The 12,489-nt window shown below is 61.8% G+C and overlaps 1 protein-coding gene across 1 annotated transcript; it reads right to left on the bottom strand.

Moving 5' to 3' along the window:
* Positions 1–4,042: 4,042 nt before the first annotated feature.
* Positions 4,043–10,911, bottom strand: LHX5 (LIM homeobox 5). The gene is made up of 5 exons (XM_074921295.1): positions 10,739–10,911; positions 8,748–8,971; positions 7,292–7,569; positions 5,714–5,879; positions 4,043–4,410 (listed from the first exon to the last, which is right to left on the bottom strand). Exons 1-5 carry the CDS (start codon positions 10,909–10,911, stop codon positions 4,043–4,045), a joined length of 1,209 nt encoding a protein of 402 aa, XP_074777396.1.
* Positions 10,912–12,489: the final 1,578 nt, after the last annotated feature.

Here is a 12,489-nt window from a genome sequence, read left to right on the forward strand (position 1 = left end):
CTCCCCAGTTTCCCAGCTGAGCCCATGCCCCAGGCATCACCTGGTGGGGTTGGGCAGGGAGACAAGCTTTCTCCTGCCCCAAAACCCTTCTCAGCCTCCTTCTCCTCACCTTGGGTGCAGAGGGGGCTCAGCCCCAGGCCCAGCTCAGACCCCAGATAACAACACACACACACACTCGAAGCCTTTTCCTCTGGCTGGGCACCTGCCCCAGGCCCAGCTGCCAACCCCGTAGAAACACCCTCCCTGTCTTCGGCCCTTTTCCCCTCTCCCCCTAGTCTGATACCTCCCACCGGCCAGGCCAGCTCCCCAGATGCTTCTTGGAGGCCAAAACCCCATAAATCAAAACTCTGCTGCTCCATCGTGAGCAATATCTTATGTAAAAAGGTGTTTCCAGGGAGCACCGAAGGCTGGAGAATCCTATTACGAGGCACACTATTAATTATAAGGAGTCAGCCCAACCAACTCCAGCCATTTTTTATCCCAGGTCCAAAACCTGATTACTTTCCACCTTCTGCAGACCTTCCCCTTCCAAAAAAAAAAAAAAAAAAAAGGAAAAAGGTCAGGAAAAAAAATAGCATTGATGTTTGCCCAACAGCTTTTGAAAATAAGTTTATTCCCAGGACTGATGCTGCTCTGCTGGGGGCCAGGGCATTGTGGTGGTGTTTCCCCAGCACGGTCTCATGGGAGGGTTATTGCTGGTGATGACACAGGCATGACCGTGGGGTTTGGGGTGACTCCCCTGAGCACCCCAACGGGGACCTTTGCCCCCTCTGTGCCTTGACGAGGGAGTGCTTGGGCTTTGGGTGCCATCTGGGGGGCTTTGGACATCCCTGGCAGGGACATGGGGGTGCAGGTTATGTGTGGGACACCCCACTGGGGGTGGCATGGCCCCAGGTGATGGGGGGTCACCTGTGGTCACCCTGCAGCTGGAGACAGGCGTGAACTCTGGGTGCTGGTGCCTTCCTGGGACTGGTGGGGTGATGGGGACCCTGACCCCGGCTGCAATGGGGACTCTGGCTGTGATGGGGACCCCAGACTCAGTTGGGGTGCTGTACCCTGTCCCTGGTTGCAGTGAGGATCCCAGCCCTGGCTGTGGTTAAGGGCTGGGGTAACCAATGGACTGAACCCAGCTGCTCCCTGCAAGGCCAGCTCCGTGTCCTGTGGCCTGGATCTGGCCCTTGGCGTGACACTGTGCCCTCCCCAGCCATCAGGCCCCTTCTGCTCGTGCCGAGCCACAGATGGGTGTTTGCTGGGATGGGCAAGCCCAGGGCAGCAGCAGCCCCCGGCCAGTGAATTGGGGGAAGGTTTGGCTCCTGCACCCAGCTCTGAGCTGTGGGGCCCAACTGGTAAAGCTCCTCAGTGCCAGCAGGTCTGCTGATGGCTGCCCCTGCTGAGCCCCGTCCTCCTCCACAGAGCCCCCAGCCCCTGCGCAGAGACCCCCCCCACATCCTCCTGCACAGGAGATGGCAGCTTGGAGCATCCCAGCATCATTCAAAATCCCTCCTCCAGCCTGTCTGCCACCCTGGGTCCCAGAGCTGGGGTGCCTCAGCAGCCTGGGCTTAATAATAACTAATAATAGTAATAGTAATAATAATAATAATAGCAGCCAGTGTTCACTCAGTGGATGACCTTGTGCTCTGTTTTATAATCCTCAAAATGATGCCGGGAGGGAATTACTTAACAACACATTGCCCTGTCCTTATAAAAAGTGCCCATTACTTGATAACAGCACTTATGGCCTGGAAGGGGTGGAGCAGAAAGGAGCAGCAAGGAGCAGCCAGCTGCTCTCCTGCCTCAGTTTCCCCACCTATGAAAGGGGGAGAAGGTGCTTTGCTTGGTGGGTGCTGGGAGCCCAGTGTCTTTGTGATGGCCCCAGCTCCTGGCTGAGGGATCCCCTGGGGCTCGGCCTGGCTCGTTTGCCACCCCGTTATTAATGCTGGTAATGGTATAGGAAGGATAAATTCCATCACTTGGCTGAACAGAGAAAATATGCAGAGAAGTGGCTGGCTTTTCATAAATCATCGGTGCTCCGTGCTACAACCAAGCCAGGACTTAAAATTCAGGTCAGGAGAGAGGGACTCTCGTAAGCCAGTGAGGGAAGGTAATTTATTCTGTTTATATCTTTTTACTGCAAGACAAGGCGGGGGGGGAGGAACTCTGCCATGATTTTGCATTTTAAATATTAGTTCAGAGCTGCAGCCTGTCTTGGACTTTATTTATTTTTGTATCTCAGAAACAGGAGAGGGAAAGCAGGAGAGAGGAGGGGGGGCAGACTAGGGTGCTGGGGGAGGATACCCCTCTCCTTCCTGCCCTCGGTGTCTCCCTGGAGCAGATGGGGCACAAGCTGCTAATGGTGTTTGTGGCCCCCTCCTTGGTGTGTGTGTGTGTCCCCCTCCGCAGCCCTGTGACCCCCCTGGCACTCCCGCGGCTCCCCCATGGGGATGCTCTGCCAGCAGGGCTGCGGGTGCCTCGGGGCTGCCCGGGAGGGGGGGGGCTTTTGGGGTACACACAATACCTCCCCCCCAGGAGAGAGAGATTATGCAGCAGGCTCTCTGCTGTGGGGGAAGGTGCTGAGCCGGGTAATGTAACCCCGCCCCTCAGTGCTGGAGAGCTGGGGTGATGGGGGGGGGGGGGGCTGGGGTACCAGGTGAAGCAGCCCTGGATGCTGCAGCATCACCTCGTACAGGGGCCGCGGCACCCATCCCACCCAGGGGACCGATGGGGACTGCTCTCCCGGACCCCACATAGGGCTGGGGACGCTGGGGGAGCTGGGCAGTCTAGCCAGCGTCTCTCGTGGTCTTGTCTTAAAAAAATAAAATAAAATAAAATGAAAGGGACCAGGTGACCGAACAGTAGGTAACTAAAAGGTTTTTTATTCACATTGAACAACAAGAGCCATTCACACTAACAGCCTCCGCAAGAGGCAGCGGGGACAGGAAACCCACGACGCTTTCAGAAAACAACTTTTTTCTTTCCTTTTCCATTCTCCTTCCTTCCCCGCCCCCCCCCCCCCCCCCCCCCCCCCCCGCCTCTTGCCCCCTCCCTGGCGCCAACCCCTCCCCGCCTTCAAAATAGAAAAATTCGGAGCCTCCGATGACTAAAGTACAATAAATAATCAGTAAACACAAAAACATACTTTATTTGTTTCTCCTTTATACAAAATAAAGAAACTAGAAGCAAAAACTATAATACATCCTTAAATTGGCGGAGCCTCCGGGAAATGTTGGGGTGGGACTCGGCGTCGAGGCTCGGGTTTAATTTCTACTGTTGTGGTGGTTGGGTCGGGTTTGTTCTGGGTTTGTTTGTTTGTTTATTGTGGGGGGTTTTTTGTTGTATTTTTTTTCCCGTTTTTGCCTCTTTCCGGTGTCTTTTCCGCCGCGTGGGAGCCCAATCTCAGGCAGTCACTGGGGCAGCCCTGGGCCCGGCCCCCTCACCCCCCCTGCCCCCACTACCCATCACCAAAACCCGGGTCCAAACCCACCTTCTCCTTGGGGATAAAATGGGAACAACAAAAAACAAGGGCAGGGGAGGGCCCTGGGGGGGGTTATTCCTGCTATTCCCCATTCCTCCCCCCCATGATGTGGTAGGGGATAATTAAAAAGGACGCTAATCAGCAGAGGGGAGGGGGGAGCCCTGCCCCAGCCCCTCCTCCCCAGGTGCCGCCGGGGCGGTGGGACCAGTGTCCAGGCGAGTTCAGCTTTGGTCCGAGAGGCGGTGGTGGTCCCGACGCCGGCGGGGGGGGGAATTTTGGGGGCTGGGCACCACTATTGCCCCCCCCTCCCCCCCCAGTGCTGGGGGGAAGGTGCCGGGAGGGGGAGGTAGCGGGGTGGCCCCAAGGTCCCTGGGGTGTGTACGTGTGTGTGTTTCTGCAATGATGCGGAGGGCGGGGGGGGGGACACGCAGGGATGCGTTTTGGCATCGGAGGGGGGGTCTTTATCCGGTGATAGTGACCTGGTCCGGGGCAGGGGGGGGGACACGCGTGGGCTGGGGGAACGTGGGGGTATTTTCCCCCTCCACAGGCGCACGCGTGCCCGTGCCAGGCCTACCACACCGCCGCCTCGCTGAGCTCCGGGTTGGGGTGCGAGAGAGCCCCGCTGTAGCCGCTATTGCTGGACATGGAGAAGGGGGGGCTGGGTCCCCCACTGAAGACCTCCCCCGGGATGGGGTGCAGCGAACCGGTCATCCCCGGCTCGGGGCTGGGGGTGTCGGGGTGCGAGATCATATCCGTGTACCTTTGGTTTTCTGAGGAGTGGTGTCCGCTTAGGGGGGGCTCCAAGGGTCCCAGGGGTGTGGAGCCGGGTCCTGAGTTCTGAAGGTAGCTGGAGTCGGCCGGGGACTGGGCTTGGGAGGGCGGCCCGTGGGGAAAAAAGTCATAGTTGCCTCCCGGTCCATAGTAGTCACCTTGGTAATCTGCGGGAGGGGGGAGAAAAGGATGGAGCTGGTCCCCCAGGGCCAAAAACCTTCCAAAATCCCACCGTGCCCCATAGCCAGCCCTGGCCTCCCCCTAGAGCAGTGTGGCTGCCCCCTCCGAAATCCCCTGCTGGCTCCTGGGGTGCGGGGCCAGAAACACCGGCTGCAGATTTGAGCCCAGAGGGAGAGATAAGCCTGTCCTAAGGGCTGCAGCACTCATCAACCACTCCCTACCTGGCCTGGAGGGGTGGGGGGGGTGCCAGAGGGCAAGGAGCCCGGGGCTGGGGTGGCGGGGGGGGGGCAGGATGGGCTCAATTTAATGCTTAGTTAATGGGGGAAAAAAAAAAAAAAAATATATATATATATGTATGTAAAGGGAATGGGGGAAAAATACATATATAGAGGGAATGGGAAAAAATGTATAAAGGGAGTGGGGAACAAATATATGTAAAGGTAACGGAGGGAATAGTATATGTAAAGGGAATGGAGGAAAAAAGGAAGAATATATATATAAAATGGGGAAAAAATGTATTGGAGAAATTATGTACATATTTAGCAACCTGGAAGGGCTCTAGAAAGCAACTGCAGGGCAGCAAAGGGTGCCTGGAAAGCCCCTTGCCGGGGGGCAGGCTTTGAAAACGCAGCCGGGGGGGCTCTGCGCGGCGCGGGGGGGGGCAGAGGGGAGGCGGCGGGGCAGCCCCGCTGCGCCCGGCCCGTCCCGTCGGGGCGGCGGGGGGGGCCGGCCGGCGGCAGTGACCTTCCATATGCTGCGGGCCCGGAGGTAATTGGAACAAACGCGGCCTGAGAGGGGCACAAAACCCCGCAGCTGGGCCTTTGTTCGGGGGGAGGGGCCGCCGCCGCCGCCGCCACAATGCCCGGCCGCGGGGGGGGCGGGCGTGTGCGTGGACGTGTGTGCCTGCGGCGGTGTGCGTGTGCAGGAGTGTGAGCGGCCGCGCGGGGAGGCACACCCGCGCGCTGGTGCGTGCGTTGCGCGGCCGTGGGAGCGCACACGCGTGGACGGGCGCGCACAGATGCCTTTGGCGTGCGTGGGGCGGGCCGCGACGCTGCGGCCGGCGCGTCCCCGTCCCCCCGGGGCCCAGGCGGTTTTGCTCCCCGCGGAGGGGGACAGGGAACGGGGGGGGGGGGGAGGCAGAGGAAAGGAAAAAAACACCCGGGGAGAAGCGGGACGGCACTGGGGGGGTGGGAAACAAAGAGAAAGGGGATGAAGGAGGGAAGATGCGGGGCGGAGGGGGGGACGACACACACGACACGGGGCAGGGGGCCCCCGTGGACGGTCCCTCACCTCCGTAGTACGTGTAGGGCGTCGAGCCGAGCATCTCGGACTCGTCGAGGCGGCCGCCGAGGGGCCGCATCCTGCGCGGGCTGCGGAAGAAGGCGTGTCGGCGGGCGCCCAGCGCGCTCAGCTGCTTCATCCGCCGCTCCTTGGACCGACGGTTCTGGAACCAGACCTGCGGCAGGGCCGGCGTCAGCCGATGGGGTACACTCCGGGTCGGCGATACCCACCCACCCCCCCAAGTTTGGCTGGGGAAAGAGATGGAAATCTTGCACCCGCCTGGGAGGGGATGGGTTTTCCCAGCTCTGGGTGGTTTTTAATGACACCGCTCCGCTCCTGCTGCCAGTAGCCCCCAAAAGTGGATAGGGGGTAGGGACACATGCACACAAATTAATTATTAATTATTAAAATCCTGGCCCCCTGGCTGCATCCCCTCGTGCACATCCTCAGCCTGTCTGTCCCTACAAGGGAGAGAGCAGCCAGAGGATACGGAAAGAATTTTCCTTTATGGGAGGGAAAGAAAGGAGGAAAACGGAGGCAGGGATTCTGGATTGTGGCAAAAGTAGGCGGAAAGCGGGGAGCAGGGAGATGAGCACCTGCGGCAGCAGGGAGTCAGAGGAAAAGCCGGCCGGTGAGAATGGAGATAAAGGGGAAGGGGAAGACGCAGCCGCCTCTCGATGGGGCATCGCCTCACCCGAACCGCACGGCCTCAGCCCACTCACTCCTTTCCCCCGGGCTGGTGGGGTGCCTGGATTATTGCCCTCCTCTTCCCCCCCCCACACACACCGTGTCCCCCGGGGACGGAGCAGCTCAGGGCAAGGAGCACATACTGCTCCTCCGGGGACTTCGCCCGCTCCCTTCTGGCAGGAGCCGGGACTCGTAGCTCCGCTACCGGCAAAGCCGGAGAGTCCTCCCCTATTAATGCCTCTATTAAAGCCCATTAATCCCTACATTTCCGCGGGGATTTTCTTCACGGGGGCAGTGCGGTAAGAAAGTGCCGGGCTGCCTGCAGAGAGAAATGGCTTCTCCTTGCTTTCACAAGGCCGGAGCATCCATCTCCCGGGCGCGCCGGGGATCCTGCCTGTTCCCGGGGAAGCCAAGCCGGTGAGGCAGTGGAGCCTGGCCGGCTCACGTTTTGGGGCTGGTTTTCATCTCTTGCCATGGGGTCGGTGTATTCAAGCACAGGGTGGGGGATCCCCGCTAACCCACAGGAGCGTGCGGTGGGTGCAAGGCTGGGCCTGGGGTGAGGCTGGCAGGGGACGGATGGGGTTTGCCCGTCCCCGTTTCCCCAGTTCGTGGGAGCAGCCCCAGCGTCCCAACCCCTTCCCAGCACCGGGGAGAGACTGTCACGACCTTGAACCATCTGGGTTCCCACCAGCACCCCTTCTCCTTCCCTCCCCATGCAGGTCCTTTCCCTGTCTCTGCTCTCTGCCAGAGGAAATCGCCCTGTGAAGCTCTGATGTCACCGGAACCTCGGTCTGTGTTGGAATGATGTCACTGGCCAGCCCCATGACATCACGCTGGCGGGTAGGGGGGCTGCGGCGGGGCAGGGGGGCGAGCCGGGGCAGTGGGCTGGGGTTGCCCTACCTGGATGACTCTCATGTTGAGGCCGGTCTCCTGGGCCAGCTGCTCTCGGATGTGGCGGGTGGGTTTTGGGGTGGCGGCGAAGGCAGCTTTGAGAGTCTCCAGCTGCTTGGCTTTAATGGTGGTGCGGGGCCCCCTCCGCTTGGTGCCCGAGTTTTGCTCCTCGTTCTCGTTGTTGGTGGTCTCCTTGTCCGAGGAGGTCGAGTTGTCCGTCTCCTTGGTGTCGTCCTGCATGGGGTCCTGGAGATCCGGGGACAAACTCCTGTCTGTACATGAGGACACTGTAAAGGAGACCCAGAGAGGAAAGGGGGGGTGGATGACTTAGGGGAGAGATCAACCCCCCTGTCCTCTGCTCTCCCCGGCCCACCCGCTTTCCAGGAGAGGGCTTGGGGGGTGCAGGAGAGCAGCAAGGGGTGCAGATCACCTCTGCCCCCCTGGTACCCCTAAAGCACCGTCCCCCCAACATCACGCAGAGCTCCAGGCAAGCGCTGCCCGATCCGGCCCTGCACACCGTGTGGTGCCGGCCGGGGGGAGCTGGGGAGGGGGCGATCCCCCAGGCCCACCGCAGCTCCCGCTGTTCCCCCTCTCCCCCGGCTGCGTTTTTCACACCGGGAAGCGGGAGGCACCGCTGGGAAAAAATGCAACCTGTCCCTGACAGGGTTTGGGGGGGTCTCCAGTCACTGCCTTGAGCCTGGCTCACCCCCCCCAGCCACCCCAACATCCCCCCGGGACCCTGATGCCAGCACCCCCCCAAGGCCAAGCTCTACTCGCCTCGCTCACAGCAGCGGCCCCACTGACTGGCGTGGCAGGATCCGGCCCCGGGTGCTGGACGGAGAGAGAGCCCACGGAAGGGGGTGAGCACAGGCGCCTGGCATGGCTGGGACAGCAGGAGTGGGCCTGATCCTGCTGTCCTGACGCAGAGACAGCTTCCAAGGAAGTCAAATGGGAGCTTTGCCTCTGGGTGAAAGGAGGCGAAGGATCAGGCCCGCGGCGCGGGGGGACCGGGCACACTCGCAGGGAGGGGGCTCCGGGCCGTGGGGGGCTCCCAGGCCAGGCTCGGGGGGGCGTGTGTGTGTCCTGGTTCCCCACCGCCCCGCATCCCCGCTGCCGTAGGGGCTGTGCGTGGGGCAGGAGCCGGGGGGGGTGGTGGTGGTGGGGTGGCGGGGAGCGATGCTGCGGGGCTGCACCACTGCTCATCCCACGGGTGTCCACGTCCCGCGGGGGGGGGTCACAGAGGCTTCTGCCCGGTTTGAAGGCTTTCGCCCCAAATCCCTCCCTCTCCCCGCGGATTAACGGGGGGCCGGGCTGGCTGCGGGGTGCAGCCCCTCACCCCAAAAAACCAAACCTCCTTCCCGGCCCGGCGGGAGGTACCGGCAGCACCCCGGCAGCTGCCCGCTCCTGCCGGTACGAGCGGCAGGGATGCGTCCCGGGGCGGTGCGGCGGGCTGAGCCGCTCGTACCTGAGTTGAGGCTGCCTTCCTTCAAACTGGGAGAGTTCAAATAATCCTCTTTGCAAACAAATTTGTTTTCGTCTATGATATAGAGTTCCTCGCCCGTGGAGAGCTGCTTGTTGCAGACCATGCAGGTGAAACAGTTCAGGTGAAAGACTTTATTCCGGGCTTTCCGGACGAGGTCGCTGGGGGAGATGCCTTGGGAGCAGCCGGCGCATTTGGTACCAAACCTCCTGGAGAAAGGGAGAAAAACGAGAGCTGGGAGCCCCGGCAGCGATGGGCTGCGGGGGGGGGCCCGTTTGTATCGATCCCTCCCTCCTCAAACCCCACCGCGGGAGCCCGATCCTCCAGCATCTCCCGCTGGGGGATTTGGGGGAGCAGGCGATTGGCACCCCCTGCCCCTTTGGGGCGAGGAGGAGGAGGAGGAGGAGAGCCTTCAGCTCCGCGTAGCCCCGCTCGCAGGCGCAGGGTGAGCTGCGGAGAGAGCTCGGGTTTGGGGTGTCCCCACCCGGGGACACACACACACACACACACACGAGCATCCTCGCCCGGATTTGACCCCAGAAGGGCCAGAGGGGAGCGGAGGGCGGCGGGGTGTCCCCTCCGCGCTCCGCGTTGCAGGGGGGGGGAAATTTCGTTTCAGCCGGTGCCTCCCGGGCCGGGAAACGGGGGTCTCAGCTCCACCCGGCTCTGGCCTGAAAGTCCCGGAGAGAAAACGGGGCTAATGACGGCCAGAGCGACGGAAAAAGGGAGCGGCGGGTGCGGGGGGCACCGGGCACCCAGCACAACAGCGGGCGCCGCTCCCCGAAGCATCTCGGGGTCCCCAGCCCTGCGCCGGCACCGTCCCGCTCTCCGGGGGGAGATTTTTCCTGGTCGGGAGCAGCGCTATGGAAATCGCCGATTTTCCTTCCTTTCGCTGGAGGCAGAGCGGTTTTTCTTTCCCCAGGAGATGCCTTTTTTTTCAAAAAAAATAAAAATAAAAAAATGCCAGGGAATCCGAATCGGCTGGGAACGATGTCCCCGAGGAAAACAAAACAAAACAAAACAAAATAAAACAAAACAAAACAAAACAAAAAGAAGCCAAAAAAAAAAAAAGCAAAACAAAAACCCCGAAAAACAACAGCAACAACAACAACAAGATCAAACCAAAAAACAAAACAACCCCCCCAAACCCCCAAACAAACAAAAAAAAACACGCACAAAAAAAATGCGCCCAAACCCCGGGAGCGGGGGCTGCCGAGGCCGGGTCCCTAGGGGAGCCGGGGGCTGCCAGGCCCCGGGGTGTCCCCGCAGGGTCCCCCCTTTTTTTCCTCCAGTCGCGGCAACAACTTCTGCCTCCCTCGCTGCTCCCCGTGACGTTGATGTAGTGAGAGCATTAGGAGTCATAAGTCATCGCCCCCCCTTCCCATCCCGGCCCCTAATTTCCTCATCGGCACCTTATCGCAGTCATTAGGGGCGTTTAAGGAGCGGCGGAGCGGGGGGCCCCGCCGGGGGAGGTGGGGAAGGGGCGGGGGGGCGGAAGGGGGGGTAGGTTTTGGCCACCGTCTTCACCAGGGCCTGCGGTCCCAGGAGGGGGGCGAGGAGCGCCAGGCCGGGCCCCGGGGCGGAGGACACACGGCTGCCCCCGCGATGCCCACCGGGGCCTGCCGCGACGGGGCGGGCGGCGGTACCGGCGGAGCAGGGCCCGGTGCTGGTGGAAGCAAGGTCGTGGGGAGACGGGAGCGGGGGGCACAGCCTCGCCGCCCCCACCTCAGGCTGCAGCATCGGCCGTAACGCAGCCGCCGAGTCCCCCCCACATCTGGGGCTCCCCCCGGGCCGGGGAGCTGCTTCCCCGCCGGAGCGGCGGGGCAGGCTCGGTGCGGAGCCCGGCGGAGAGCGATGGGTGTGGAAGCGGGGAGCCCCCCAAGCTCCGGGGGAGCCCCCAGGGAGGCACCGGCGGCCGGGCGCGGTGTGAAGCTCCACACCTTCTGGTGGGTTGGCGGGGTGGGGGGGACCCTCACCTGAAAAAGTCATTTTTGCAGTAGAGTTTGCCTTCCCTGGAGAAGCATTTCTCGGTCAGGTTGCACTTGCACTCGCAGCACTGGACGCATTTGATGTGCCAAGCCCTGTCCAAGACGTTCAGCAGGAACCGGTCCAAAATCGGCCTCTCGCAGCCCGCACAATGCACCATCATAACCTCCGCCGGGCGATGGAGACGCGCGAACGAGAAGTCAGCCCCGCGGCGGCACACGGCGGCGGCTCAAAAATGCAGGAAAAAATTAATAATAAAATAAAATAAAAATAAAAAAAAAAAAAAAGTGGGAATAACGAAAAATTCAGGGGAGGGGAGCGGAGCGGCTGTCAAGTTCTTTCCTCTCTTCTCTCCGGAGCCTCGGCGGCGGGAGGGAAAAAACGATGCCCCAAAAAAAATAAAAAAAGCCAAGCCACCCCCGAGAAATAATAATAATAATAATAGTAATGAAAAAAAAAACCACCCCCAAATCCCGCCCCCGGTCCCTCCGGAGCGCCCCGGGAGCCGGCGGAGCGGCGGCCGCGCTGCTGGCGGGCTCTGCGGCAGCGGGCGCGGCGGGAGGGGTGCATGAACCCCCCCCCTGCAGCCGGCAGCCCCGGTGCCTCGCTGTGCTCCGCCGCCGCCGCGCCGCCACTCTCATGCTGTCCCCATCGCCAGCTTTGTCCCCCGCCTTAGTAATTCGCGCATCCTTATTCAGATTTGGTGACGTGGCGGCCCGCGTCGCCCCGGCCGCGGCCAATGGGAGGGCGGTAACCATGGCAACCTCTTAATTTATAGCATATCTAAATTGGCTCCAGCCTTGTGCTTGGCACAGAGGGAAAAAAACAACGCGCCTCTATTGTTGAGGGTGGCTTGTACCTGTGCCGCGAAGTGAGTATGCACCTGGCTGGGGGGCCTGGGGGGGGGGACGACACACACACACGCTGCAAAAAACTGGTTTCCCACCAATTCTCCTTTTAGTTTAATTTATTTCTTTTAAAGGAATGCTCGGGGAGGGGTTTGGGGGGTCCCAAGTTGGGCTTCGGGAGAGTATCACCTGGTTTGGGGGTTGGTTTGGGTTTTTTTTTTGGCATGAGGGGGAGAGATGCTTTTGTCTGGAGGAGCAACAAGCGGGAAGGGGGGGGGTGGATTTGAGGGGGGGGGGGGGGGGAAGGGGAGGGGGCCGGGGGCGCGGGGAGGGCCGGCTCCTCCGCTCAGCGTGGCGGGATGAAAAGTTCCCCCGGCAGCGCGCTGCGCGGAGGTATGCGGCCCCCCCGGCCACCCCCGGCCTTTGTCCAACGGGCCGGACGCCTTCCCACCCCTTCCGCGCTCCGCGTAACTCGCCGGCAACCTCGAGGGGGGGAGAAAGGGGGCAGGGGGCGGCCCGAGGGGGGGGGGGGCGGGCGCTGCCCCCTCGGACACTGTTTTTTCTCTCTATTTCCAGGTGCGGTGGAGCTGTAAATCGCCGGCTGGCCGTGCGGGACAGGACCCGGCTCTTGGGGGTTACGGGGGGGGCTACGGGGGGGGATATTCCGTCTGGGGCCGGGGGGGCCGCTGCCCCAGCCCGGAGCTGGGGGCCGGAGCGGAGGGCTCGGGTGTGGGGCGGCCCCGCCGCCTCTCCCCCCGTTTCCCCGCGATTTGGGGAGGGGACGAGGCGGCCGCGGGGTTCGGCCGTGCGCGGAGGAGGAGGAAGGCGGCAGGGCAGGTGAAGGCCGGCCCTTCCCTCCCCTTTCGTTTTTCCAGACGAAATATCTAAATTTA

Source organism: Athene noctua, chromosome 17 (genome assembly GCF_965140245.1).
Source record: "Athene noctua chromosome 17, bAthNoc1.hap1.1, whole genome shotgun sequence".
NCBI classification, from domain to species: Eukaryota; Metazoa; Chordata; class Aves; order Strigiformes; family Strigidae; genus Athene; species Athene noctua.

Coding starts and splice junctions, on each gene's coding strand:
- LHX5 (XM_074921295.1), bottom strand. CDS start 10,911: ATGATGGTGCATTGTGCGGGCTGCGAGAGGCCGATTTTGGACCGGTTC. Junction 7,570..8,747: donor GGAAGGCAGCCTCAACTCAG/GTACGAGCGGCT, acceptor TCTCCTTTACAG/TGTCCTCATGTACAGACAGG. Junction 4,411..5,713: donor GCCCTACACGTACTACGGAG/GTGAGGGACCGT, acceptor CCCCTCCCGCAG/ATTACCAAGGTGACTACTAT.